Consider the following 27870-nt stretch of genomic DNA (forward strand, 5'->3'; position numbering starts at 1 on the left):
TCAGCATGACAATACCCCCATGCAAAAGTGAGGTTCATACAGAAATGGTTTGTCGAGATCGGTGAACACCTTTGGGATGAATCGAACACCTTTGGGATGAATTGGAATGCAGTCTCGCAGTCTGAGAGTAAGGCCTAATCGCCCAACATCAGTGCCCGACCTCACTAATGCTCTTGTGGCTGAATGGAAGCAAGTCCCCGCAGCAATGTTCCAACATCTAGTGGAAAGCCTTCACAGAAGAGTGGAGGCTGTTATAGCAGCAAAGGGACCAACTCCATATTAATGCCCATGATTATGGAATGAGATGTTCGACGAGCAGGTGTCCACATACTTTTGGCCATGTATTGTATGTACATATAGGTAGGGGTAAAGTGACTAGGCATCAGGATATATTATAAACATTATAAACATGACTTGGGTGGTTGGAATTTTTGTTAATTTATAGGGCCTTCTTCTGACATCGCCTGGTATAGACGTCCTGGATCGCAATGCCATGCGTAGCACCTTGCGGTCGGATGCCAAGCAATTGCCATACAAAGTGGTGATGCAGCCAGTCAAGATGCTCTCAATGGTGCAGCTGTAGAACGTTTTGAGGATCTGAGGGCCCATGCCAAATCTTTTCAGCCTCCTGAGGGGGAGGACTGTGTTGGTGTGTAAGGACCATGTTAATTCCTTAGTGATTTGGACACAGAGGAACTTGAAGCTCTCAAACGAGCTGATCATGTAGTTCACGATCAGCTCGTTTGTCTTGCTGATGTTGAGGGAGAGGTTGTTTTCCTGGCACCACACTGCCAGGTCACAGATCTCCTCTCTATAGGCGGCAGGGTAGCCTAGTGGTTAGAGCCGGAAGGTTGCAAGTTCAATCCCCCGAGCTGACAAGGTACAAATCTGTCGTTCTGCCCCTGAACAGGCAGTTAACCCACTGTTCCTAGGCCGTCATTGAAAATAATAATTTGTTCTTAACTGACTAGCTTAGTTAAATAAAGGTAACATTTTTTATTTGTTGTCAGCTCGGGGGTTTGAACTTGCAACCTTCCGGTTACTAGTCCAACGCTCTAACCACTGGGTCCAGAGTGCCTGGGATGATGGTGTTGATGTGAGCCATGACCAGACTTTCAAAGCATTTCATGGCTACAGATGTGAGTGCTACAGCGGGATAGCCATTTAGACAAGTTACCTTGGCATTCTTGGGCACAGGGAATATGATGGTCTGCTTGAAACATGCATTTATTACAGACTGGGTCAGGGAGAGGTTGATATCAGTGAAAACACCAGACAGCTGGTCAGAACATGCTCTGACTAAGCATCCTGGTAATCCATCTGGCCCCGCGGCCTTGTAAATGTTAACCTGTTTAAAGGTTTGACTCACATCGGCTGCGGAGAGCGAGATCACACAGTTGTCCAGAACTACTTATGCACTCATGCATGGTTCAGTGTTGCTTGCCTCGAAGCGTGCATAGACGGCATTTAGCTTGTCTGCTAGGCTTGTGTCACTGGGCAGCTCGAGGCTGGGTTTCCCTTTGTAATCTGTGATAATTTGCAAGCATTGCTACATCCGACGAGTGTCAGAGGCCCGGCCGTAGTAGGATTCGATACTAGTCTTGTATTGACGTTTTGCTTGTTTGATGGCTCCTAGAAGGTCTGTGGGATTTCTTATTAGCGTCCGGATCAGTATCTTGCTCCCTGAAAGCAGCAGCTCTTGCCTTTAGCTCAGTGAGGATGTTGCCCTTAATCCATGGCTTCTGGTTGGGATATGTACTGTACGTATGGTCACTGTGGGGACGATGTCTTCGAGGCAATAATTAATAAAGCCAGTGACTGATGTGGTAAACTCCTCAACATTATCAGATGAATCCCGCAACATATTCCAGTCTGTGCTAGCAAAACAGTTCTGTAGCTTAGCATACACTTCATCAGACCACTTCCGTATTGAGTGCATCACTGGTACTTCCTGTTTGAGTTTTTTTTTGTAAGCAGGAATCAGGAGGATAGAGTTATGGTCAGATTTGCCAAAGGGAAGGTGAGGGAAACGCCTTGTACGGATTTCTGTGTGTAGAGTAAAGGTAATCTAGAGTTGTGTTGCCTCTAGTTGCACAGGTGACATGATGGTAAAATTAGTTAAAACAAAAAGTGCCCCCCCTGGAAAAACACCCCCTCTTGATGAGAATTTTCTTGTTTGCTTATGGCCCTATACACCTCGTTGAGTGTGGTCATAGTGCCAGCATCAGTTTGTGGTGGTAAATAGACAGCTATCAAAAATCTAGATGATAACACTCTTGGTAAATAGTATGGTGTGCAGCTTATCATGAGGTATTCTAACTCAGGTGAGCAAAAATCTGCCACTTTCTTAACATTAGAGATTGATCACCAGCCGTTGTTAATAAAGAGACACACCCCTCCCCCTCTCATCTTACCCGAAGCTGCCGTCTGATCTTGATGGTGCATGGAAAAGCCAGCGAGGTGTATATTATCCAAGTTCTTGTTCAGTCACGACTTCGAGAAACATAGGATATTACGGTTCTTCAGGTTGCATTGATAGGATAGTCTCGAACGGAGCTCGTCCAGTTTGTTATCTAGTGATTGTACGTTCGCCTACAAAACAGAGGGCAATGACGTTCTAGATGCTCGCTGACATAGCTTAATCATGACTCTGCCTCGCTTGCCTCTCTTTCTCCGCCTCTTCCTCTTTCGAATCCCGGCGATAAGCATAATGTCCAGAGTTGCCGACTCGTTGTAGTAGAAATGTTCATCCATATCGAGGTTAGTGATCGCTGTTCTGATGTTCAGAAGCTGTTTTCGGTCACAGGAAATGATGGTGGAATTAAGTTAAGATCAGCGTAAAAAAAACACAAAATATTAGGAGCCCGTAAGACGGCAGCTATCCACTGCAGCGCCATCTCACCAGAGAATCCAATTTTGGCTTAGAGCAAAGATTCAGTTCAGTTTGACAAGTTTCTTGGAAGTACTTACCATAGGGCTGTGGTGGAAACATAATGCACTAGCTCTGTGAAAGGAAGGGGGTCCGAGGAGGCGCCACAACTACGACATACAAACTGTAGGGCGAGAAAAACAAGTTTCATGTCAAATTAAAATAACAGAATAACTATAGAGAAAGTTGAAATTGGAAATCCGACGATATGTGTATAGGCCTTACCAGATAATAATATTTTTGTTGTTAGTGAGTATCTCACTATTGGGTAACACTTTACTTAAGGCATACAGTATTATTACTTGTTTCAAGCATGTATAAGTCCTTATAACTGTTTTATAAAGGAACTTATAAAATGCTACATCTTTTTATGTGGAAATGTATCAACTGAAAATGGCTGAAAATAGCAGTTTCATTATAAGATGAAAACACATTATAAACACTTCATAAATACTATTGGCAAGGCTTATAATGCATTATATACGTATCATGATGCATTATACCTATATCCCTTAAGTAGAGTGTTATCCAATAGTCTATATGTCTCTCCTTTTCCCTCTTCCCAATCAACAGTGGAATAAATACATCACATTACCTGTTCATAAAGTGTCATGGCAAACTTCTGGTGGGTAATGCAGGACTTGGATGTGCAGGCCTCAGTCGCTGTGTCAGAAACTATGTGCAGGTGAATTCTCTCCAGAATGTTCTCCTTGTGCACCAAGAATTAAACAAAATGAGGTCAGACATCTGAAGTCAGTTACTGTTAAGAGTTTTCCATTACATCCTTAGCATATGAAGTCCAAACTATCCTGATACACATATCTGTGAGTAAAAACACAACAGTGTACACTGAGTGTACAAAACATTAAGAACACCTTCCTAATATTGAGTTGGACTTGTAGTCCATGCCTCAATTCGTCAGACCATGGACTATAAGGTGTCGAAAGCATTCCACAGGGATGATGGTCCATGTTGACTCCAATTCTTCCCACAGTTGTGTCAAGTTTGCTGGATGTCCTTTGGGTGATGGACCATTCTCGATACACACGGCAACTGTTGAGCGTGAAAAACCTAGCAGTGATGCAGTTATTGACACACTCAAACCGGTGCTCCTGGCACCTACTACCACACCCCGTTCAAAGGCACTTCAATCTTTTGTCTTGGCCATTCACCCTCTGAATGGGACACATCTGTCCATAATGAAGCAAGGCTCTGCCTTCTTAACAATACTATCCACAAGGCAGGTCCTACAGGCCATAGTTTTGTCGCACCTGGACTACTGTTCAGTCGTGTGGTCAGGTGCCACAAAGAGGGACTTAGGAAAATGACAATTGGCTCAGAATGTACACAGGGAGCTAACATTAATGATATGCATGTCAATCTCTCATGGTTCAAAGTGGAGGAGAGATTGACTTCATCACTACTTGTTTTTGTAAGAGGTGTTGACAAGCTGAATGCACCGGGCTGTTTAAACTACTCCAGTAGTACAAAGCTCGGACACCCATGCATACCTCGCAAGAGATGTCTTCACAATCCCCAAGTCCAGAACAGACTATGGGAGGTGCACAGTACTACATAGAGCCATGACTACATTGAACTATATTCCACATCAGGTAACTGATGCAAGCAGTAGAATCAGATTTTTTTTCAAGATAAAAAAACATCTTATGGAACAGCGGGGAGTGTAAAGAGACACACACACACACACACAGGTACAGACACACGCATACGCACACAGGCACTAGCACACGCACTCCCCACACACGTACATTGTAATATTGTTGTATGGTGGTATTATACATTTTGTATTGTAGATATGTAGTGGTGGTATAATGTTATATGATGTACTGTTTTATCTATGTGTAATGTAAGTGCTGTAATGTGCTTGGACCCCAGGAAGACCCCTTTGCAGCAGCTAATGGGGATCCTTAATAAATACAAATACATACACAATCCATGTCCCAATTGTCTCAAAGCTTCTTTAACCTGTCTCCTCCCCTTTATCTACACTGATTGAAGTGGTGACATCAATAAGGGATCATAGTTTTCACTTGTTCAGTCTATGTCATGGAAAGAGCAGGTTTTCCTAATGTTTGGTACACTCAGTGTATATTAAATAATTTATCTCGCACTATCCATTTAAAATGACTGTTCACTGATATATTATGTTGAATTTTAATGACTATCAATGGCATGCTAATGTTAGCCGAAAATGATAACATGCAAAGTAAGCATACAGAAATATTAAACAAGTACTTCAATCCTGATTCAGTGGTGAACTATTAATATACTGTGCAAGAATTCACATTTCAACTATGTAATCAATGAAACAATGTTAACAGAGTTGACCAAAAAGAAACTCAACTGCTCAAAATTTGAAACATATTTTTTTTGCAGCATAGGAGAAATGTCATCTTGTCTTACCCCTGGCGTCTTCCTGGGTTGTTATGGTCTTCACCTAAGATGGTACCATTGGACAGCTCTGGGAGAATCCCCAAATATCTCAGTTGGAGCTATAACCTTGTCTGTGCTAAGCAGAAAATACCCTCTGACCTCCTAGCTTCTGTTCTTTTAGCTCAGTGTTTCACAAACCTCTCCTTAAAGTAACCCCAGCCATTTGCCCTTATTTGATTTATTCCAGAACTATCACAGCTGACTTAACTGGTTAAGTGACTAGTTGAATCAGGTGTATTTGTACTGGAATACATAGAGTAGGCTGGGTTAGGGTTGCAAAATTACTTTTGGGAAGTTACTGGAATTTAGCAAATGTAAGGGGTACCAAAGGAGAGTTTTGGGGAAACTACTTTAGTTCAACAAAAAAGGCTGATATGACATTGCGACCGCTAAAAAAGAAAGCGCTACAGTTCTGACTTACAAAGCACTCTGCAGCGTCGTCCATGTGGCCTAGTTGGAAGCGTTGCTCGTCCTTAAAGGTTTCGGCAAGGGCGTGGCGCAGGCTATCTGAAGGCAACGCTCGCTCTCGGCTCTCCTGGAACTGGCTGAAAATACTCTGCAGGGGGAAAATGCATCGTAGAGAATTACTTAGTACTGTAAGTTGCCTTACTTATCAAGTCACTAAGGGCCGGTTTCCTGGACCCAGAAAGAATGTTCAATGCAGTCCAGGATTAGTCTTAATTCTAGATGTGGAACACTGCCGACTAGGCACAGATGTCAATTTTACATCTATTTCATGTTGGATCAACATTATTTTATTGAAATAAAGTAGAAACAATATTGATTCAACCAGTGTGTTCCCAGTGGGTGGGTTTAAAATATCTACAAATATCAACGGCTATTTTTGTTTAAATAGAAACATAATAACTATTCTACATTTTAATGAGTGGTATGGTGAACTTGGACATCTTGTGATCTCTTGAATAAGTCATCAAACTAGGTGGAAGATGTATTGTGATGATGATATTATATACAAACCTTTAAAGCGCAGAAAATGCAGGCATCCCCTAGACAAAAATGACCAGGAAGCTGTCTCAAACTCCTCCTGAAAATGTCCAACTGCCATAGCACCTGTTCCGGTGAAATGACAGACAGGTCATATTCAAATCACATTTATATGTGTATTCATCGAACAAAATCTGTAACATAAAATGTTATTACTGTTTTAGTCCTACATGAAGTTCTACATGAAACGTAGACCTAAGTCTTACTTAAAACATGGATACATCTTAATTCAGTAGTAATCTTGCCCCTTAGCCTTCCTTAGGAAATAAGCTATGTTTAAACTATTGCATAAACCTGCATATTGACAAGGTTTAGCACTCACCTGTACGGCACTGTTGAGGAAGCAGCTATTCTGGCCTGGTTCGTTCAGCAGGCCTTTGGTGAGAGCCAGAGACAACATGCTCCCAGGCTGATAGGACTTCCCCAGACCCCCACCACCACCAACACCTCCAGGCTTTTTGAAGAGTTTGACCCATGCCAGAGAGTTAGAGCCTGACCCTGGAGGGAGAGTAGTCACCAGTTGTTTTTATGTTCTAATAGCAATGGGATATACAAATGTGGCTCTTGGACCAGGAGTTTAAGACCCCTGTTATGAGATATATCCATAGAAAACACTTTAATCATACAATACATCCTGAGGGGTAAGTCCTTATGTGTCCATGCAAATCTTAGAGAGGAAATAGCACTTGGCCACTGGTTATTCTGGTTATTGATCATACATTGGGTTTGGTAGGATTTAGTGACTTGTGTGATGGGAGCTGTTGTTTACCTTCTCCGGAGAGTGGGGGAGGTTTGCCACAGCTGGACATACTGGGAAGAGGGAGCTGGCAGGCCATGGGACCAATCCATTACATCCCTGCCTTGCACTTCCAAAGAGATCCATTGAAGTCATTCCCAGGCTCATCCATAGGGAAAATTTGGAATAGCACTATTGTACATTGAATGACAATGGGACCAAGTCTAAAGAGAAATGGGACAAATCGTTGGCTTTAAAAAAAAACACTGGGCAATGACGGCACAAACAGCACAAAGCATCATTCTGTTACCAAACTTTGCATCTGCTCTGTTCTACAAGTAAATGTGCTTTTGTAAAAAAAATATATGCAGGAATTGTTAAAAGTAGTAGTCATTGGTTTTTGTTTGAAATACATTTTAAAGTGAAAAATCTGGTTCTCAATGTCACTCTGTTACCGTTGCATTGCCCTAATATTTAATAGCAGTGAGTTACCACTTAGGTTCTCATGTATCTAACTTGAATATTTTCCCTGTGTTCATTTTCAAATAGATTTTTTGAACAGATTAGGGACAGATACAAATTAACAGTTGAAACAGTTTTTCAGTAAAATGCATCATAGTTTAAGCCAATTGCCAATGCTATTTGCCAATGCTATTTGTGATACAATTTCCTGATTTCCCATGGCCACCCCTTTCTGGTGCTTGGTCCCTGCTCTGGCCCCCCATTAAAATACTTCTTAGAATCGCCCCTGCTATTATGTTGCGTTACTGCCATTGTTTTATCCTATGCCTTAATACATTGTTTATGACCTTCTCAAAGTGTTATAATTTTATTTTACATACACCTAAATAGAATCTTGATGATGATAGTTATATAAGTGACTATAGATACTAGATACTAGTGACCATAGAGACTAGGCCTACAGTTGCAATGGCTACTCTGTGTTGTGATTGACGTGAGCTAGGTGGACAATGTTGGAACTGTATAGCTTACTTGGACACTGACTCAACAGTCAGTTCACAGGCTGTAGCTGCATTTTCAAGTCATGGGTTGTCACAGCACTGAAAAATACAGTTCACCCTGGCATTTCATCAAATTATTTAATCACTTTAGGACTGTGTGAAGGTCTGGAGACTCCCCATACCAAAACAGCACATATAGTTTGCTAACTAGGCCAATGAGGCTCCCTGCAGGGTTGGGGTCAATATGAATGGAAGTCAGTCGATTCTGGAAGTAAACTGACATTCCAAGCGGATAATTGAAAAAAGGGCATCTATTTACAATGACTTCTCAATTAACTGAAGAGTAGAAGATACACTACATGGCCAAAAGTATGTGGACACCTGCTCGTTGAACATCATGATTCCAAAATCATGGGCATCAATATGGAGTTGGTCCCCTCTTTCCTGCTATAACAGCCTCCACTCTTCTGGACAGGCTTTCAACTAGATGTTGGAACATTGCTGCGGGGACTTGATTCCATTCAGCCACAAGAGCATTAGTGAGGTTGGGCACTGATGTTGGGCGAATCTGACGGATTCATCCATCAGACTGCCAGATGGTGAAGCGTTATTCATCACTCCAGAGAACACGTTTCCACTGCTCCAGAGTCCAATGGCTTTACACCACTCATGTGCAATAGTGCTCTTAGGCTTGTGTGCAGCTGCTCGGCCATGAAAATCCATTTCATGAAGCTCCTGACGAACAGTTATTGTGCTGACGTTGCTTCCAGAGGCAGTTTGGAACTGTGTAGTGAGAATTGCAACGGAGGACAGATGATTTTTTACATGCTTCAGCACTCGGAGGTCCCATTCTTTGAGCTTGTGTGGCTACCACTTTGCTGCTGAGACGTTGTTGTTCCTAGATGTTTCCACTTCATAATAACAACACTTACAGTTGACCAGGGCAGCTCTAGCATGAAAGAAATTTGACCAACCGACTTGTTGGAAAGGTGGCATCCTATGACAGTGCCACGTTGAAACTCATTGAGTAAGGCCATTTATTTTAATTTTTTTTATTTAACCTTAATTTAACTAGGCAAGCCTGTTAAGAACAAATTCGGGGATGGGGGCTGGGATTAATAATACAATTAATTAAATAAAAATATAGGACAAAACACACATCACGACAAGAAATTCTTCTGACAATGTTTGTCTATGGAGATTGCATTCCTGTCTGCTCGATGTCATACATCTGTCAGCAACGGGTGTGGACGAAATAGCCGAATCCACTAATTTGAAGGGGTGTCCACACACTTTTGTATATATAGTGTATTTAAACATTTAAAAAATTAAATCACTGTTTTTATTTTAATTTTATTTAAATCACTTCCTGAATTGACTGCCTTCAATTAAAATTCACCCAAACATTACAGACAGGACAGGTTGTTGATCTTGTTGCTGAGCTGTGATGCTGCCGAGTCCTGATGTTTTCCAGGAATCCACAGAATTAATTCCATATGAAGTAGGATTAGGCCTCGGCCAAGTAATAAGCTTAATAGCCTACAGGTAGGTAACCCAGAAGCACATTACAAAACCTTAGGTTGCTCTTATAGGAGTGTAATAACACTGCAATTGCACTTTATTCTACATTGAACTCCATCTCTATCACTATGTGATTGTAAAGCATTACTAAAATAATATGTTATTACAAAGTTGTTATTGTAGTAATTACAGTGTTAATACACAGGTATAAGAGCAAAAATAATGGAAATGTTACCGGTAAAGCATCTCATACTCTTCTCTAAGAGTTGGCTATGGACTATCACTTTAATGTTTCTTATCCATAAAGACACTGCTATATAACACATAATATTTTATATTCTATAATATTTTCTGGGTCCAACCAGCCACATTTTTCTTGAAAGATGGTTATCCTCCTCCTGTCTGACAATGTAGTCAGATCTCAGATGTGCCATGGAAACAATGAACAGGATGAATTATACCTCCCATTAATACTGTATCTGTGTCCCAAATGGCACCCTATTCCCTTTGAAGTTCTCTATGTTTGACCAGGACCCATACGGAACTATATGGAGAATAGGGTGCCATTTGGGATGCATCCAATAGCTCCTACTAATAGCCATGTATTAAACAAGAAATCCCAACCCAAAGTGCTCTACAAACCTACTTCAGGGATCATACAAGAGCTAGAGGCAATAGCGCCAGCATTCCATCTGATATTGTTTCATAACTACCTAGATGTAGGGGCTAGAGGATGTTTGCTTCTGGAGAGGGCTGCAGCTTGGTTTGAAAAAGCTATACGCCTTGTCCAGAAACAACCTGTTAGGCACTAATGCAGATCTGAAAGGTTTGGATAAGAATAAGCAACATGACAGAACATCCCACCTATCGATACATTACTTTAGGTATGCATGAAATTAGATGTGCTTTTTTTGTGAACTATCCTTTCACATTCTGTTTGCCATCACTGACTTAAGCATAATATCTAACTGCATCTGTAGTTGACCCATGATTGTCCTTATTTTTGCTATTTGCAAATAATATGTTTTTGCTTGTAAGAATCAAATATTTACAAAATGTGCAAGATGTTTACTGGATACACTAGATACACTGCCTTCAATTCGAATTGAGCCCAACCCTGGTGTCCAGGCTAGTTATCCAGCCCATGTTGTGACCAAAAAGTGGTACAGTATACATATGAACCTGAATAATCACAAGCAAATAGACATGAACAAATATTATTCAATGTGTTTATCTGCACATGTGGTGTATTCTTCAAATAGAAAAATTATGCTTTTCAAAGCCCTATAATTATAACCTAAACCTAAACCTTCATATGATTTAATTTAGCCGAAAATTCTCCATCCTTGCATGCACTGTATTAATCGAAATAGCGAGGGGTTTATACGAACATGAGGGACTTTTCTACCACGCATAGGGCTACTTCAGATGCCATTGCATATCGTGCAATTTACACCTGTTAGGACGCATGCGTGTTATGGGGGAACCGCTTTATTTACCGCAACTCGCATCACTGCATCACAGAAAAACATACCCGTTCGATACAAAATGTCATAGCACACATGCAATACTCACCGTATCTCGTCGATAATATTTGGCCGATATAATAGATCTCCCAAAGCAGCTTAGTTGTCAACATTAGATTACCACAAGTTTTGTCCCGTAAAAATCCTATAAGCAAAAATGACTGCAATAGACTACACAGACACGCTCGTGGATGTCAGGTAGTACTGGTGGATGGAATCTGTGGGCAAATGCAGTATTAAGGCCTGCATAGCTACAATCAATTGCTACGTTAGTGCAGTGATACAATTCCAACCCGCATTTTAACCGTCATACCCGAAGACTTTTTAGCTCTTGTCTTATTCTAGCCTGACAATTTTCTTGCTGTTTTGACGTTTTCGGTTCAACAGCGGAATTCATTTCGGGAAATAAATCCAGCAGCGGTCTATGCCTGAATGTCATCCGCAGATTAGTGATGTTTTGAGAGTTGCGAGGTCAAAATCCGCCCCTAGTGTACAGTAGCCTAATGCAATTCCAAAAGAGAAATTTCGGCCGCATGGGCGCATTTGATGGCAAATTGCTTTTCTCGCAGAGCAGACAAGCATTCGGCGTTTGGTTTGTCCCATTTGAGGTGAGACTAGAAATCACATGACTCAAAAAACTGTTTTCCAATAATGCTGACTGCAGCATGTAACGTGGCAATATTCTGGGTTTACTATATTAAGCTATGCTTTGACGTTTGCAATTATAAAATGCAATTATCTGAAGACCATGGTCCTTGTCATCCAAGTAAAGTCATATCTTATTAAAAAAAAAAACATGACAGCTTTGACAGAAACAGGAAGTGTCGTTGTAATTTTATAAATGCCAACATAAGACATGGGCTTTTTTTGTGTAGGTAAAATTAATTATGCGGGAAATGGTGGTGGAAATGCCTTTATAGATAACTATTGATATAATTACGTTCATATATGAAAGTAAATATGGAGTCATGATGATATGGTGTGTGGTCCTCACACTACGAATAGGGAAACCACACAGTTTATTAGGCTACAGATGAAATAAGTTATGATGAACTTCACAGGGTGGTGAAAGTGCACAGAGGGTCTTATTCTGGTGACATGATGATGCTTGACTGCCATTTGACAAATCAAAATATTCTCGCTCTTATCCATAATAATCTGATCATGTAGACTAGCCAACCCGCACAGCCTACCCGCACTGTATATGCGAGCTGTTGGGTAGAGTGCAGGCGCCAAGACCAGGTTTGGCACATTTGCTCTTTAACACAACAGTTTTTGTGACAAAAATATTGGTAGAGTTGAAAATGCAATGGAAACAAATTGAACTTTAGATTTTTATTTGGTACATGAAAAATTAAGCAAAAAAGCTAATTCTGTGTGCACTACCTCAACACACACTGATTTTTATCTGCAACAAGTCCGTTTGATGGAAACATACTGTACCACTGGTGGGAAAATGAACATATATTCCGTGTATTCTGGAATATCCAAATAAAAATCTGTCCCCAAATGGATACAAACCTTGCTACTGTCAAGACACTATTATTGTTATAATGTTAAAACAGCATACTTGTTTGAAATGAATGTACTTTCAAATATTACAAAATTACACATAGGCCTACAGTGCTATGTTCAGACTGCTCAGACTACAGAGAATTGTTTCACACTGATGGTTCGATCCATATTTTCTGCTATAATTCGTTTGCCAGCCATTGTGGCTAATGAGCAGGTCACATTCTGCAGTTAACACTAACAACATTGCTATGGATAAAGCTATAGGCTAATTTAACCCAACTGTTTAACATAATGACTTACAATAATGACATTGGTTCTAGGTATTTTCCTCTCCTTTGAATTTGTGATTTTGGTCGTAAAAAAAGTGAAATGATTTCTGGAAGTTCTTTTGAGGTGGTGTACATCTGTTGCAAAGCTATTTTCACCTTCTTTAAATGTGGTCTGTCAACGGACCCTAGCAGATAATTTAGTGTGTGTGTTCGTGCGTGTGTGTGTGTGTGTGTGTGTGTGTGTGTGTGTGTGTGTGTGTGTGTGTGTGTGTGTGTGTGTGTGTGTGTGTGTGTGTGTGTGTGTGTGTGTGTGTGTGTGTGTGTGTGTGTGTGTGTGTGTAAATGGATCAGCCATCATCAACTGTTGTTGGTGTATGGTTGTTGGTCTGAGGTTGGTCATACAGTTCCTGGGTAGTAGCCCAATTACTTTTCTTTTCATTTGCATGTTTCTGTACAGGTTCATTTGTTCCACATATCCAAATCACACATTGATTTACATAAGCCAATTCATTATACAATGTCATGACAAAGAGATAGATATTTTTTATTTGCACATCGATAAGCCCATTCTAAAAGATTAATTGGCAACATGTCTACATAATTAAAAGACAAAGATACTTTTGGATCTGATATCCAATATAAGCCAACAGATGCATTGAAGTTTCAATGTATTGCTCATGTTTTTTTTCCTCTTAGACATTTCAATAACATTTCAGCCATGTGTGCTATTTATTTACATGTTATTCTCTGAATACACAATGCAAAACTAACCATCAGTATCATTACTCAGGCAAATGGCACAGAATTGAAACAGGGCAGCATGGAAGCCCCATTTTAAACCATCAGTTTGTCGTCGGTTGCACATAATCAGAAATCATGATTTAGGCTTCAGCTCCAACCCCTACATCGCAGATCAGGCAGTATGGTTAGAGGTGACAGCAGTGGATTTTGTCAAACTAGTGCTCTCTTGTCTTTCCAGGGTATTATGGGTCATCTAAAGGTCATCTAGAGGTCATCGGACTCAGGGATGGGCATAGGTTCCAGAGGCACGGTGGGCAGGATCAGTGGGATGCCGTCGGATATCCATCCCTGGGCGACCCTGTTGAAGGTGGGTCTTTTCACCCCTGGGTCTTGGAGCTCAGAGTAGTTGTGGAGGTTTAGGTCGATCTCGGGCAGCTTGAACGTGATCCCGCTGCTCCGGGGGGCTTTGTCGAAACCACCAAATGGTGTGGCCACCCTGTAAATCAGATGTGGTGATCAAAATGAAGATCTCTAAAGATGTGACGGTTGCGTAGAATATAGAAAGCTGGCTTTTTATAGGCTGTTATAGTAGTGCATCCATGTAACAGTGAATCTGAACTGTGTTATAAGAAAACCATTTCATTCCATGGAAATGTTTGCAATATCAATGTCATTATATGTACTGATGATCATTTCTACTGAGAGTATTATCCTAGACTTCAGATTGGCATACTTAACTCAAAATCTGCCATGAGAGAAGTGCATGACTGATGCACTATGTTCAAGTAGTACGCAAATCTTTGGCTTAAATCTTGAGCTGTTGAATAGCAGTTGTCTGAAAACTCTCCTCAGAACACCTGTTTTCACATTACCCTCACCTGTTAAAGCTCTTGTAGTCAGGAGCCTCTGGTCTGGGCTCAGGGACAGGCATCCTGATATTGAGGCTCGCGGCCAGGTTGGGGTCGTTAATTATAGCCTGCTCCCAAGGGGAATGGTAGGACTTGGGTATAGCTGTAGAGTTGAACGTCTCTGCAGGGACATCCTTCAAGGGGCCTCCATATCCTGAGACACATACCAAGAAGACAGGATCATAAGACCAACAGTGCAGCGTACAGACACTCACTTATCCTATCAACACATTAGCAGATCTGTGGGGTTGGACTTAGGTGGGATACATGATTACTGGCAATTTCTTGCTTGTTGTCCTTTCACAAGAAATATAAAGAAGTACTAGGGCATTGAGAATTTATCTTGTTGTGAGAGGTGAGTTTGAATTAATGGTTTAACCCGTAGACCAGGGTTCCCCAACTGGTGGCCTTTTTGTGTTGAATTTTCATTGTTGGACATAAAACACTGTAAAAACAACAGGTAATCAGCTCCAACTGATTTTAATTTAAGAAATCTGCTCCCAAGTATTCTCAAGCATTATAGAGAAACACGGGATTGTATACAAATGTAAGTAAGGTTTGAATTATTATGTTTTAGTCCAACATTATATCTGTTTGATCTTCATGCAGTCAATTTGCAGTCTACAAATTATTTGTAATTATGTTCCGCCCCTCGACCATCCGCTCCAGAAAGAACTGGCTCGCGGCTGAATCTAGTTGATGATCCCTGGTGTAGACTGAGCAAGGTAGCAAAGACAACAAATTAGTCCCTCAGTTGTTACCACCTTTTCATCCATGCTAATTTTATCAAGACATAACAAAAAAAATGTACATTTTGGTTTAGTATTATCTGTTTTTATTGTTTGGGAAACAAAATAGGTGTCAACATGACTGTGGCAGTGCTGTTTTATCAATAGCCACTGTCATTAAATAACAGTATTAACTAGAGCAGTGGAAAAAGTGATGAAGACTCAACACAATTTGTCGATCTTTATCATCTCAAGTCTTAAAATAGTGCACACCGTAAGTGTGCTTTCATCCTTGGTGTGAAAAGCGGGTTGGTCCATTTGACATGGGTTGACACCATGCTTGGTCATATCAGATTCTACAAGAGTGTTCTGTTGGGATCCCCTGCTGACAATTTAACAGAGAGCAAGGCACCACAGGGAAAGGAAATGCTTCTCATGTATCCTGCTTAAAGGCCAGAGGTCTGCTGAGTCGCTATGGGGAATAAGACTTGTCCTTAGAGGTAACATGAGCATCTACATAGGCCTTAAAAATACATTCACAACCCATTCATAAGCAGTACATAAGCAGTTCATAAATGCTAAAGTCAACCATTGCAAGACATAGCGTACATATCAATTTGTAGTTGTTGATAAATACCATTTACTTATGAATGCGGTATGTATGAGTTATGATTGTGTTATGAAGTCCTTATGTAGTATCCCTTCAAGTGAAGCATTACTCATGTATAACACTACGTAATAATGAAAAAGATATTTCAATAAGGCCTTATTATCCCCTTAATCTATATTATTCTGCCTAATAAGCATTCATACATTTTGAAAATAACAGAAGGTATGTTTTGATGTGATAGCTACATACCTGGTGCAATGCTTTCTGGGTTTCCTGGGGTGGGTGTGTAAGGAAGTGTTTTCGATCCCTCTTTGTTTTCGGCACTGTCTGCATTCTCAGCTAGAAGATCGCTCTGGAAAAAATTAGAAAGTATTTTGTCATTAGCTAAGCTTTCCCCCTTTGCGCAGTTCTGAACCTATCTAATTTATTCATTTGGGGATTAGCTGCACCAAATTGTTAACTTTGCGTAAATGAGGCCCACTAGGTAAATGGGTAGGGCGCTCACAGGTTTTACAAGCATGTTAGCTTAGCACACTGAGCTAAAGCTTGGGCATAACGTCAAAGCAAGATCAGCTACCGCCAAAATGTCCATCAAAATACTTGAAATAGCAACTAGTTCATGTTTGTTTGCAATGTTGAGAATTTATGTGCAATGTTGCTCCATTTGAACAGTTGCCAAAAGTAAAAACAGTAATTTGCAACCAGACACCCCCACCACCCCAGATACCCCCTGTGGACTGGCATCTAACCAATGCACACATGAACATATAATGCCTTCAGAAAGTATTCATACCTCTTGACTTATTTCACAATTTTCACAGCCTAAATTAAAAATGGATTAAATATATATTTTTCTCATACATCTACACACAATACCCTATAACGACAAAGTGATAATATGTTTGTAGACATTGTTGCTGTCACGCCCTGGTCTTAGTATTTTGTGTTTTCTATATTTATTTGGTCAGGCCAGGGTGTAACATGGGTTTATTTTGTGTTGTATTTATATATGGGGGTTTTTCGTAGGTTTTGGGATTGTGGCTTAGTGGGGTGTTCTAGCAAAGTCTATGGTTGCCTGAGGCGGTTCTCAATCAGAGGCAGGTAATTCTCATTGTCTCTGATTGGGAACCATATTTAGGCAGCCATATTCATAGTGTTTCGTGGGTGATTGTTCCTGTCTCTGTGTTAGTTGTCACCAGATAGACTCAGTCACTTTGGATTTTCTTTTTTCATTGTTTTGGAAGAGAAGAGAACGAGCGCCATTCTCCTTGCGGAGATGGTGCTAAATACATCAACACGTTCGGTCCCTGGGATTGGGCTGGCCAACACGATTCGGTTTGCTTGGAAGGAAAAGGAGTTGGAGCCTTTAGGACGGGAAACTTTTGGAAGGATAATATTGATGGGTATTCTAAAGCTGACGGTGAAGGACGTGTTTTGTTTCCAAGGCAACTCGTTGGAGGGAGCATACGACGTGGCACTATATACAGAGGAGAAACACGATGATATCCTGAGAAGGGCAAGAGCAGTGGGAGGTGAGAGGCCGATGAGCCACTATGAAATAACAAGCCTGGCGAAGAACAACTTTAGGGTTGTAACTGTCAACATTTACAACCCATACATTAAGGACGAAGAGGTGAGGGCCTTTCTGGGGAGATACATGGATAACGTCTCCTCAGCAAGGCACCTCAAAGACTCCCTTGGGTTTTGGAATGGGAGGAGAGGCTTCCAGGCCCTCCTCAGGGAGGACCCAAAGGGACATGGTGGCTACCTCCATCCTCCTGCTATGTTCTCCCTAGGGGCTGACAGGGGGACGTTGTTTTATGCACGTCAGCCCCCATTTTGCAGGCGCTGTATGGCCTACGGCCACATATTCGCCTCGTGCAGCACAAGAACATGCAGATTTTGTGGATCTGAGGAACACGAGGCGAGGGATTGTGACAAGCCTAAGGCGTGCCACGGGTGTGGATCGTCAGCACACCTGTGGCGGGGGTGCCCGGCTCGTCAGAGGTCATATGCATCTGCGGCTGGGGGGGGGGAGCAGGAGCGGGGGATGGGGGAAGAAGAGGAGGGGACGGAAGCACGCCTCATGACCAGAGTACAGGTCCAGAGGGGAAGGCCACAAGGAAGGAGGAGGAGCAAGAAGAGGCGGATGGAAGAGAGAAGGAAACGGTAGGCACGGGAGTGGGAGAACCAGGAAAAGCGGCGGAAGAAGGCAACCGAGTGGAGGAGCATGAGAGAGAAGAAAGCGAGGGAGGAGTGTTGGAGAAGGAGACGGTGGAAGAGCAAGTGGACTCGGGGGAAAGTGCCCTGGTGGAAGAGATGAGGGGTATGGTGGAGGAGCTGGCGGGGGGGGGGGTGGTATCTCTCCACTGCCTTCCTCCTCTCCAGCGCTGCCGGAGTCTCCCGCCTGTCTAGCGCTATCAGAGCCTTCCTCCTCTCCAGCGCTGCCGGAGTCTCCCCCCAGTTTAGCGCTGCCAGAGCCTTCCTTCTCTCCAGCGCTGCCGGAGTCTCCTGCCTGTTCAACGCAACCAGAGCTGCCAGTCTGCATGGAGCAGCCAGAGCTGCCAGTCTGCATGGAGCAGCCAGAGCTGCCAGTCTACATGGAGCAGCCAGAGCTGCCAGTCTGCATGGAGCAGCCAGAGCTGCCAGTCTGCATGGAGCAGCCAGAGCTGCCAGTCTGCATGGAGCAGCCAGAGCTGCCAGTCTGCATGGAGCAGCCAGAGCTGCCAGTCTGCATGGAGCAGCCAGAGCTGCCAGTCTGCATGGAGCAGCCAGATCTGCCAGTCAGCCAGGATCCGCCAGTCAGCCAGGATCCGCCAGTCAGCCAGGATCTTCTAGATCCGCCATTCAGCCAGGATCCACCATTCAGCCAGGATCCGCCAGTCAGCCGTGATCTTCCAGATCCGCCAGTCAGCCAGGATCCACCAGTCAGCCAGGATCCGCCAGTGAGCCATGATCTTCCAGGTCCGCCAGTCAGCCAGGATCCGCCAGTCAGCCAGGATCTGCCAGAGCCTACTACCTGCCTGAGTTTCCTCTCAATACTGGACTTCCTCTCGGTACTAGGCATCCTCTCAGTGCTGAGCTTCCCCTCAGTGCTGAGCTACCCCTCAGTCCCGAGCTACCCCTCAGTCCCGAGCTTCCCCTCAGTCCCGAGCTTCCCCTCAGTCCCGAGCTTCCCCTCAGTCCTGAGCTTCTACCTCAGTCCCGAGCTGCCCCTCAGTCCAGTGGGGTAAGGACCAAGGGGTGAGGGTTATTAGGCCAAGGTCGGCGGCGAGGGTCGCCAATCAAAGGACGCGTTATAGGGGGACTAAGACTTGGTTGGAGTGTGGTCCACGTCCCGAGCCGGAGCCGCCACCGTGGACAGACGCCCACCCGGACCCTCCCCTATGGGTTTTAGTGTGCGGCCGGGAGTCCGCACCCTGGGGGGGGGGGGGGGGGGGGGGTTCTGTCACGCCCTGGTCTTAGTATTTTGTGTTTTCTATATTTATTTGGTCAGGCCAGGGTGTAACATGTGTTTATTTTGTGTTGTGTTTATATATGGGGGTTTTTCGTAGGTTTTGGGATTGTGGCTTAGTGGGGTGTTCTAGCAAAGTCTATGGTTGCCTGAGGCAGTTCTCAATCAGAGGCAGGTGATTCTCGTTGTCTCTGATTGGGAACCATATTTAGGCAGCCATATTCTTTGAGTGTTTCGTGGGTGATTGTTCCTGTCTCAGTGTTTTTTATTTCACCAGATAGGCTGTATAGGTTTTCACGTTCCATTTGTTGTTTTGTATTTCGTGTTTATTCGTTTATTAAACATATATCTAACTTACCACGCTGCATTTTGGTCCGACTCTCTTTCGACGGAAGAAAACCGTAACAGTTGCATATTTATTGTAAACAAAATTCAGAAATATCTCATTTTAAGTATTCACACCTCTGTCAATATGTCAAGGATTTCCTCCTCTTCTTCCGAAGAGGAGAGGCGAAAAGGATCAGAGGACCAATATGCGGCGTGGTAAGTGTCCATGGTTCTTTTAATACGTAAACATGAACAACTGATTACAAAAAACAAGAAACGTGTGAAACCCTAAACAGCCCTATCTGGTGCAAAACACAGAGACAGGAACAATCACCCACAAACACACAGTGAAACCCAGGCTACCTAAGTATGATTCTCAATCAGAGACAACTAATGACACCTGCCTCTGATTGAGAACCATACTAGGCCGAAACATAGAAATACCCAAATCATAGAAAAACAGACTGCCCACCCAACTCACGCCCTAACCATACTAAATAATGACAAAACAAAGGAAATAAAGGTCAGAACGTGACACAATACATGATGAAATCACCTTTGGCAGCAATTACAACTGTGAGTCTTTCTGGGTAAGTCTCTAAGAGCTTTGCACACCTGGATTGTATAATATTTGCACATTTATTCTCTTAAAAATTCAACCTTCAACCTCTGTGAAGTTGGTTTTTGATCATTGCTTGACAACCATTTTCAAGTCTTGCCATAGATGTTCAAGCTAATTAAAGTCAAACGGTAACTAGGCCAATCAGGAATATTCAATGTCGTCTTGGTAAGCAACTTCAGTGTATATTTGGCCTTGTGTTTTCGGTTATTGTCTCCCAGCATCTGTTGGGAAGCAGACTGAACCAGGTCTTCCTCTAAGATTTTTCCTGTGCTTAGCTCTATTCCGTTTTTATTTTATCCTAAAAAACTCTGTAGTCCATGCCTATGACAAACATACACATGACATGATGCAGCCACCACCATGCTTGAAAATATGAAGAGTGGTACTCAGTGATGTGTTAGATTTGCCACCAAACATAACTGCAAAATCATTGACTGAGAAATTTACTTTAAGTGCCTTATTGCAAACAGAATGCATGTTTTGGAATGTTTTTATTCTGTATAGGCTTCCTTCTTTTCATTATGTCATTTAGGTTAGTATTGTGGAGTAAATACAATATTGTTGATCCATCCAGTCTCCTATCACAGCCATTAAACTCATTAAACTCCTATCACAGCCATTAAACAGCCTATCACAGCCATTAAACTGTTTTAAAGTCACCATTGGCTCATGAGCAGTTTCCTTCCTCTCTGCAACTGAGTTAGGAAGGACACCTGTATCTTCGTACTGACTGGGTGTATTGCTACACCATCCAAAGTGAAATTAATAACTTTACCATGCAAAAAGGGATAGTCATTTTTTGAAAAACTTCCCTGGTCTTTTGTGGTTGAATCTGTGTTTGAAATTCACTGCTCGAATGTGGGACCTTACAGATAATTGTATGTGTGGGGTACAGCGATGAGGTAGTCATTCAAAAGTAATGTTAAACACTATTATTACACACAGAGTGAGTCCATGCGACTTATTATGGACTTGTTAAGCAAAATGTTACTCCTGAACTTATTTAGGCTTGCCATAATGAAGGAGTTGAAATCTTATTGACTCAAGACATTTCACCTTTTCATGTTAAAATAATGTGTAAAAATTTCGAAAAACAAAATTCCACTTTGACATTATGTGATATTGTGTGTAGGCCAGTGACAAAAAATATCGGCATTTAATCAATTTCAAATGCAGGCTATAAGCTATAACACAACAAAATGTGGAAAAAGTAAAAGGGTGTGAATACTTTCTGAAGTAACACACACACACACACACACACACACGCACACAATCAGCAAGCAACTGATAAGCAGCATAGATACTCTTGAGCAAAGTGCTCCAGGAGCCTCTGGCCAGAGTAGGTGCAGGGAAAGGGCACCAGGCACATGTTTCACCATATCTCCCATGTGTTCTAACACTTTTGTCGGGGTGCACACATCCTTAATGCAACCATTAGACACTCAGAAACGTATTTAAAATCCAGTTATCTGGTTGCAATAAAGCACTTTTGGATCCAAGTAAACAATGTTACTGTACCGTAAATGAAAAGAATCGCAAATACTTTTTGAATCCGTAAGTCCAGAGATCCAATAATGTGATCCCAGGATTTGGACCCTCAACCCATAATGTCCAAGATACAATAATAACTGTGTGTCTGATATAATTAGGCCCGGCATTAGGGGGTGGCAGAACCGGGCATGTGTAAATAGGATTTTGGTTATAAAGTCAGTCTGAGTTTTATGAGACTGATCGTGACTGCATTACAACGTAAATTAAGTTTGGGTTTGTTTCAATCCTGCGCACATGCCAACAGCTGACAGCACAATTAATCATCAATTGGGAGTGCAGCTGCACGTGACCCGATTGTAATGGCTGTGGTAAATGTTGACTCTGGATATCCCTTTGGATATTAGGAACTATCGGTAAATGGCACAATTTACATGGGACAATACCTTAAAATTCCAATAGCTCCAAATTTAAATGACTTAAAAATCTCAGACCAATAATACATTGTACGAATTAATATACAAATATTGAAAGCATTTAATGAGAAAAAAGGTGTGGAACATGAAAATATTTTCTCATTTACATGTATTGCCGGTCCCTAACTACCCCCTTAATAGGCTATCCAAAATCAAACTAATTAGGCAAAGGTTGAAAACAAGCCGGCTGAAGCTAATTGGCAAAATAACTTGTCTTACTCTTCCCACTTGCGAACACACACGAGACACCAATATCAAACCACACCCTGAAACCAACTCACGTTTTAATTCTGTCATGGTCTTTAGCAATTCTTAATGAACCAAGTCTAAAACGAGGCAAAATCAGGAACTGCAGTCGTTCTTTAATAAGATGTCTTTTTTTCAATTCTATATAGACACAAAAATAATATGGGCTGCGTGTGACTGTATATGAGAATTTAAAAACGTTGCCTTTTTGTTATAAAAAAACATGCGCCATTGCACTCCATTCTGTGCCTCATAGTACAATTTATATTGTCTTTACATCTACTATTACATACTGTATGTGAAATTATTTTTTGATAGGCTATGGTTTAGGTGTAGCCTATGGCTACATTTCGAATACACTTGTATGTCGTAGTGGGACCAATATCTACCTTGTGTTATAAGGGCTATAATGTAATACGAGTTGTGACCTTCATTCATTTCAGGTGCACCCCCATGGATTTCGTCCTAGTGCCGGTCCTGGAGTTGAGTGTAAGTCCAAAATGAAGCTGTCTTCTGAAACTCTACAAACAAGACCCTGCCTGTCACAGCTCTTTCTGCCACAACCTCACAGCGGTGGAACAAGCGTCCTGCAGCACTATCCATCTGACCTGTCTATCAAAGATGGCTGCTGTAGCGTCACCCAGATGTATGATATTGGTAGTGAATGTGAGTTGTGAGGTGTGTTGTATTTTGTGGTTGTTTAAGTCTCCATATTTGCATCCACTTATTGTTGGTCTTTGTGATAGGAGCGTCTAGATTACTAAATTACATGAATGTAAATGTAAAAGTTCTTACACTCAGCTGCACGTTTGCCTCATTTTGGATACTTTCAAACGTGTATTTCTCCGATCTTCGCTGGCGCATTTTGAAAAGACGAGAGCCTCTGTTGGATTGCAGTGACAGCTCCTCCAGCATGATGTCTTTGGGAGTGCTAACCTTTATCCCCAGGTCCATGGTGTCCCCTGGGAAAAGAACCAAAACAAGTTTCAGTAGATGCCTTTGACTGACTTTCCATTAAAGGTAGACACGGTTGAACAACTTCCTGTTTACAGACATAAATAACAACAGAATTTAAATCTGTCAAAATCTGCCACAATTGGTTCTTTGCAATTTGTACCCACTTTTGAGATATGTCCATATTAGGATGAGCTAATAGTGCAAGATTCCCTCAAGACTTTATTAGTATGTCTTAGTTGCACAAAATATATAGTTTCCCTAAAGATATACAGTATATATTTTGTTCTGACACTCTCCCTAAGACATACTGTACATAGCATGCATTTTTAACCATTTATGATTACAGCGAGACCTTTATCAAAGGAGAAGTTAATTCACATTATTATTCTGATATCATCTGAAGGGTTAATATCAACGACATATTGTTCCTTCAAAATTCCTTTCTCCTGACAATTAGCATGCCTAAATCCAATGAATGTAGCTTCAAAACAAGATGTATAGTACGCATCACAATATGATAAAAGGTTGCATGTATATAATAATAATTGGTTGCCTCAATATACAGTATACAGAGCCCTAGGACCATGCCTCAGGACTACCTGGCATGATGACTCCTTGCTGTCCCCAGTCCAGCTGGCCATGCTGCTGCTCCAGTTTCAACTGTTCTGCCTGCGGAAATGGAACCCTGACCTGTTCACCGGACGTGCTATCTGTCCCAGACCTGCTGTTTTCAACTCTTTAGACAGCGGGAGAGGTAGAGATACTCTTAATGATCGGCTATGAAAAGCCAACTGACATTTACTCCTGAGGTGCTGACGTGTTGCACCCTCTACAACTACTGTGATTATTATTATTTGAACATGCTGGTCATTTATGAACATTTGAACATCTTGGTCATGTTCTGTTATAATCAGCTGATGTAAGAAGGGATTTACAAATAAATGTGATTTGATTGATTTGATCTGAATAGTTTAGTAATCATTTGGTTTCTCAGTAATTCTACATTGTATGGTTGTTAAACAAAATTGTGCATTGAGTTGATTTAGGCATGCTCTTTGGACAATGCAACCACAGCCTAGTGAATTTCCATTGATTTGCACTCAACAGTGCTAATGCTACTTGCTATTTGCAAGTTCTAGAAAGTCTAGGTGAATTATGATTGTACTCTTCAAATCTGATTGAGACAAATGCAGTCTTGCAATTTTGTATGTATTATTTCTTATAGAATTCCATTTTTATTATGTTATTGTTCTTTTTACTTATTGTATGCTGAACATGATACTGCTTCGATGCGCTATACCCAGACAGAATGTACTTCAGCTGTCGCAAACACTCACGGTCCCCTAAATGGCTACACACAGTTGTCCTACCCTGCCCTCCACAACTCCCCACCTCACCCGCCCCAAAATAGCACTTTCAAAAGGACAACGACAGAAGGATTTGTCGCCATAGGTAGTAAAAAATCTTCATTAGCTTATTTATGGCAACTGCTAGAGAAATGGCCCTGACATGTTCAACCCGGATCTGAATAACTGCCCTCCACCAGAATAAGTTTGATTCTCTTTGCTGTTGAGGCTGTCTTTGAGCCCGGGGCCCAGATCATACCATTGGCACCGTGGACCTCTCGAGAAATAGCCGCTGCATGCATCTTCCTCTCTCCAGCTGGCATTGTACAGAATTGCGACATTGTGGCTTTGGGAAGGGTGGCACACGATTTTCCCCTGGGTACTGGAAACACATAAAGGACACAGGATGTACTTTCTGTTCTACCCCAGCAGAAAATGTTTTCCCTGTTATAGTGTTGATATGAACTGAACATTAGAGAGCCAACATACTGTACTGCTATAAATAAAATAAGATTACTGTTAGTGAGGGTTTGTGGTAAAGAGTTATTGCTCACATAGCACGTGCAATACTGGTTGACCTATCGGATAACTACTGCATGTTGTTTAGACCACATTATGATATGCCATTAATGTCCTGTGAGTTAACGGTCATAAAATATTATGATGGGCCTCATGTCTGGTTTATGATAGCATTAGGTAAGCATTATGACATTTACTTCAAGGACAGGGTTTCTGTCAACCCCAAACCAAAACATTACATGGCAGGTGTCATTCATTGTTTGCGCTTGAAGAGCAAAGTCAACAAAATAACCTTGTAAAGAATACTAGTTGATGCGCATTAAGGTGTCACATGGCATTCAGCATTGTGAATCATCAGTGTTGGGTGAGGGCTGAACATTGTGTCCCAGGTATGTGACACTGGAAATCCTTAACGTGATCTTGACAAAATAAATATTTTTACTTCGGCACAATGGCGTTTAGAGAAAAAAAGATAAATTTCCGTGACAAATATAATAGCCTAGTTACCCTAAATCTAATTGCAGCAGTCCTAAAAAACTGAAGTTACCGTGCTAAAATGTAGATGTTTTTGCCTTGCAAACAAATTAAACGAAACAACAATGCCCTTTGTATTCACATCACAACTTTCACTAAACTCTCAATGTTACCCCATCATGTTCATATCCTCTCCTATTTGCATTATGTTTCAGACATGTTGTACAAAATCTTTATTCTCAATGTTATGACTAAAATGTAGATCATTTATAGTGCTTTAAATATTTACAAGAATAAATTACATATCGAACATGAGAAATATAATTAGAACATAGAGATGTTATTGAACACAATGTTCATAATCAGCTCTTCATACAACATAATCATAGAAACCTTATTTCAGAGTGATTACAGTAGAACCTAACAATTGTATTTTGTTTGTAGCTTCTTGTTTTGTCTTCACAAAATAATGAGGTTTGTTAGTAAGGGATGTGAGATATTGATTAATACAAAGGTTATATGACTGAATACGACAGAAAATAGCATAATCAGAGTTAGTTGTTGTGAATGGTCAAAGCACAACACATTGACACTAGTATTTTGCCATACCTCGGAATCACAACTGCACACCTTGATGGGACTAGTCCATACCTGTGTGTGTGTGTCCTGTCTGTCTTTTAAACGACCTGTATCCTTGACTGGAAGGCAAGGAGGCTCAGGGGTCGACCTAGGTAGTTTTGATCCACCCTGATCTTCACACTCCCGGCCACTGAAGCCAAACTGCTGGGGGGTGTCTCTGTGTCTGTTGTCAATGGAATGTAGCTTACATCAATAGGCTAAATTTAGCAGACCAAACACTCAAAACCACTCACAAAAGCAATGGGGACGGGGGGAGGCTATCAGAGAGAGGGAGAGGATGGGGCGCCTGACCTATGCCACTGGAACCACACCAAAGGAGGGCTCTCCCCTTAAGAGCGCTTGTGTTTCCTGGACCCTAGGTATGTATAGGGAAGACATGACACTGAAAGTAGTGTTGGAGGGGCGGTAGGAGGCACTCTTAACTCTGGTCTAAAAAAAAAAATGAAATACCAGTCAAAAGTTTGGATTTTTCTTTATTATTTTATGTTCTACATTGTTGAATAACAGTGAAGACATCAAAACTATGAAATAACACATATGGAATCATGTAGTAACCAATAACAAAAGTGTTATTTGAAGTTGCCATCCTTTGCCTTGCAAAGCTTTGCACACTCTTGGCATTCTCTTAACCAGCTTCGTGAGGAATGCAGTTCCATCAGTCTTGAAGGAGTTCCCACATATATGGAGCACTTGTTGGTTGATTTTCCTTCACCCTGCAGTCCAACTCATCTCAAACCATCTCAATTGGGTTGAGTTTGGGTGATTGTGGAGTACTAGTCATCTGATGCAGAACTCCATCACTCTCCTTCTTGGTCAGCCTAGAGGTGTGTTGGGTCATTGTCCTGTTGAAAAACAAATTATAGTCCCACTAAGCGCAAACCAGATGGGATGGAGTATTGACGTAGAATGCTATGGTAGCCATGCTGGTTAAGTGTGCCTGGAATTCTAAATAAATCACAGACAGTGTCACCAGCAAAGCACCCCCACACCATCACACCTCCTCCTCCATGCTTCACGGTGCGAACCATACATGCGGAGATCATCCGTTCACCTACTCTGCGTCTCACAAAGACACAGTGGTTGGAATCAAAAATCTGAAACTTGGACCCCAGAACAAAGGACACATTTCCACCGGTCTAATGTCCATTGCTCGTGTTTCTTGGCCCAAGCAAGGTGTGTGTGGTCCAAGTCTGTGTTTAAGGGTCTCTTTTCCAATCTTAAAAGGATAAGTATTCAACACCATGGGCCAGAAAAGGATGAATACATTGGCCATGCTGTCAATCCAGCATGACTTCTGAAGCGTTCAAAACAACTGGAAAGTCTAAACTGGGAAACCTTAGACTTCAGTGAGTTCAAGACAACTGGAAACTGGAAGGAAAAAAAGAGCTCCGACTGGGAAAATTCCAAGTTGGGAATTT

General features: G+C 41.7%; 2 protein-coding genes across 4 annotated transcripts in view; both read right to left on the reverse strand.

Annotated features, from left to right (window-relative positions):
* Positions 1–11870, reverse strand: part of usp53b (ubiquitin specific peptidase 53b) — a 53650-nt gene extending 41780 nt beyond the window's left edge. For both annotated transcript variants that reach the window (XM_031837610.1, XM_020497033.2), the window contains exons 1-7: positions 11183–11870; positions 7158–7348; positions 6711–6886; positions 6362–6454; positions 5805–5939; positions 3525–3638; positions 2971–3053 (exon numbers count right to left, since the gene is read on the reverse strand). In XM_031837610.1, coding sequence (XP_031693470.1) covers positions 2971–3053; positions 3525–3638; positions 5805–5939; positions 6362–6454; positions 6711–6886; positions 7158–7224 — 668 coding nt within the window. In that variant the 5' untranslated portion in view covers positions 7225–7348; positions 11183–11870. The remainder of the gene's footprint in view (positions 1–2970; positions 3054–3524; positions 3639–5804; positions 5940–6361; positions 6455–6710; positions 6887–7157; positions 7349–11182) is intronic.
* A 1567-nt stretch (positions 11871–13437) lies between these two features.
* Positions 13438–26608, reverse strand: LOC109901048 (myozenin-2). Of its 2 annotated transcripts, none has more exons than XM_020497035.2 (6): positions 26465–26608; positions 25080–25202; positions 23313–23479; positions 16154–16256; positions 14537–14720; positions 13438–14154 (listed from the first exon to the last, which is right to left on the reverse strand). In XM_020497035.2, the coding sequence occupies exons 2-6, from the start codon at positions 25159–25161 to the stop codon at positions 13923–13925; spliced, it is 768 nt and encodes a 255-aa protein (XP_020352624.1). In that variant the 5' UTR covers positions 25162–25202; positions 26465–26608; the 3' UTR covers positions 13438–13922. The 2 variants fall into 2 exon arrangements, with proteins under 2 accessions (XP_020352624.1, XP_020352625.1); XM_020497036.2 differs by having other exon boundaries at positions 26423–26594.
* Positions 26609–27870: the final 1262 nt, after the last annotated feature.

This window comes from Oncorhynchus kisutch, linkage group LG12 (genome assembly GCF_002021735.2).
Source record: "Oncorhynchus kisutch isolate 150728-3 linkage group LG12, Okis_V2, whole genome shotgun sequence".
Taxonomy (NCBI): Eukaryota; Metazoa; Chordata; class Actinopteri; order Salmoniformes; family Salmonidae; genus Oncorhynchus; species Oncorhynchus kisutch.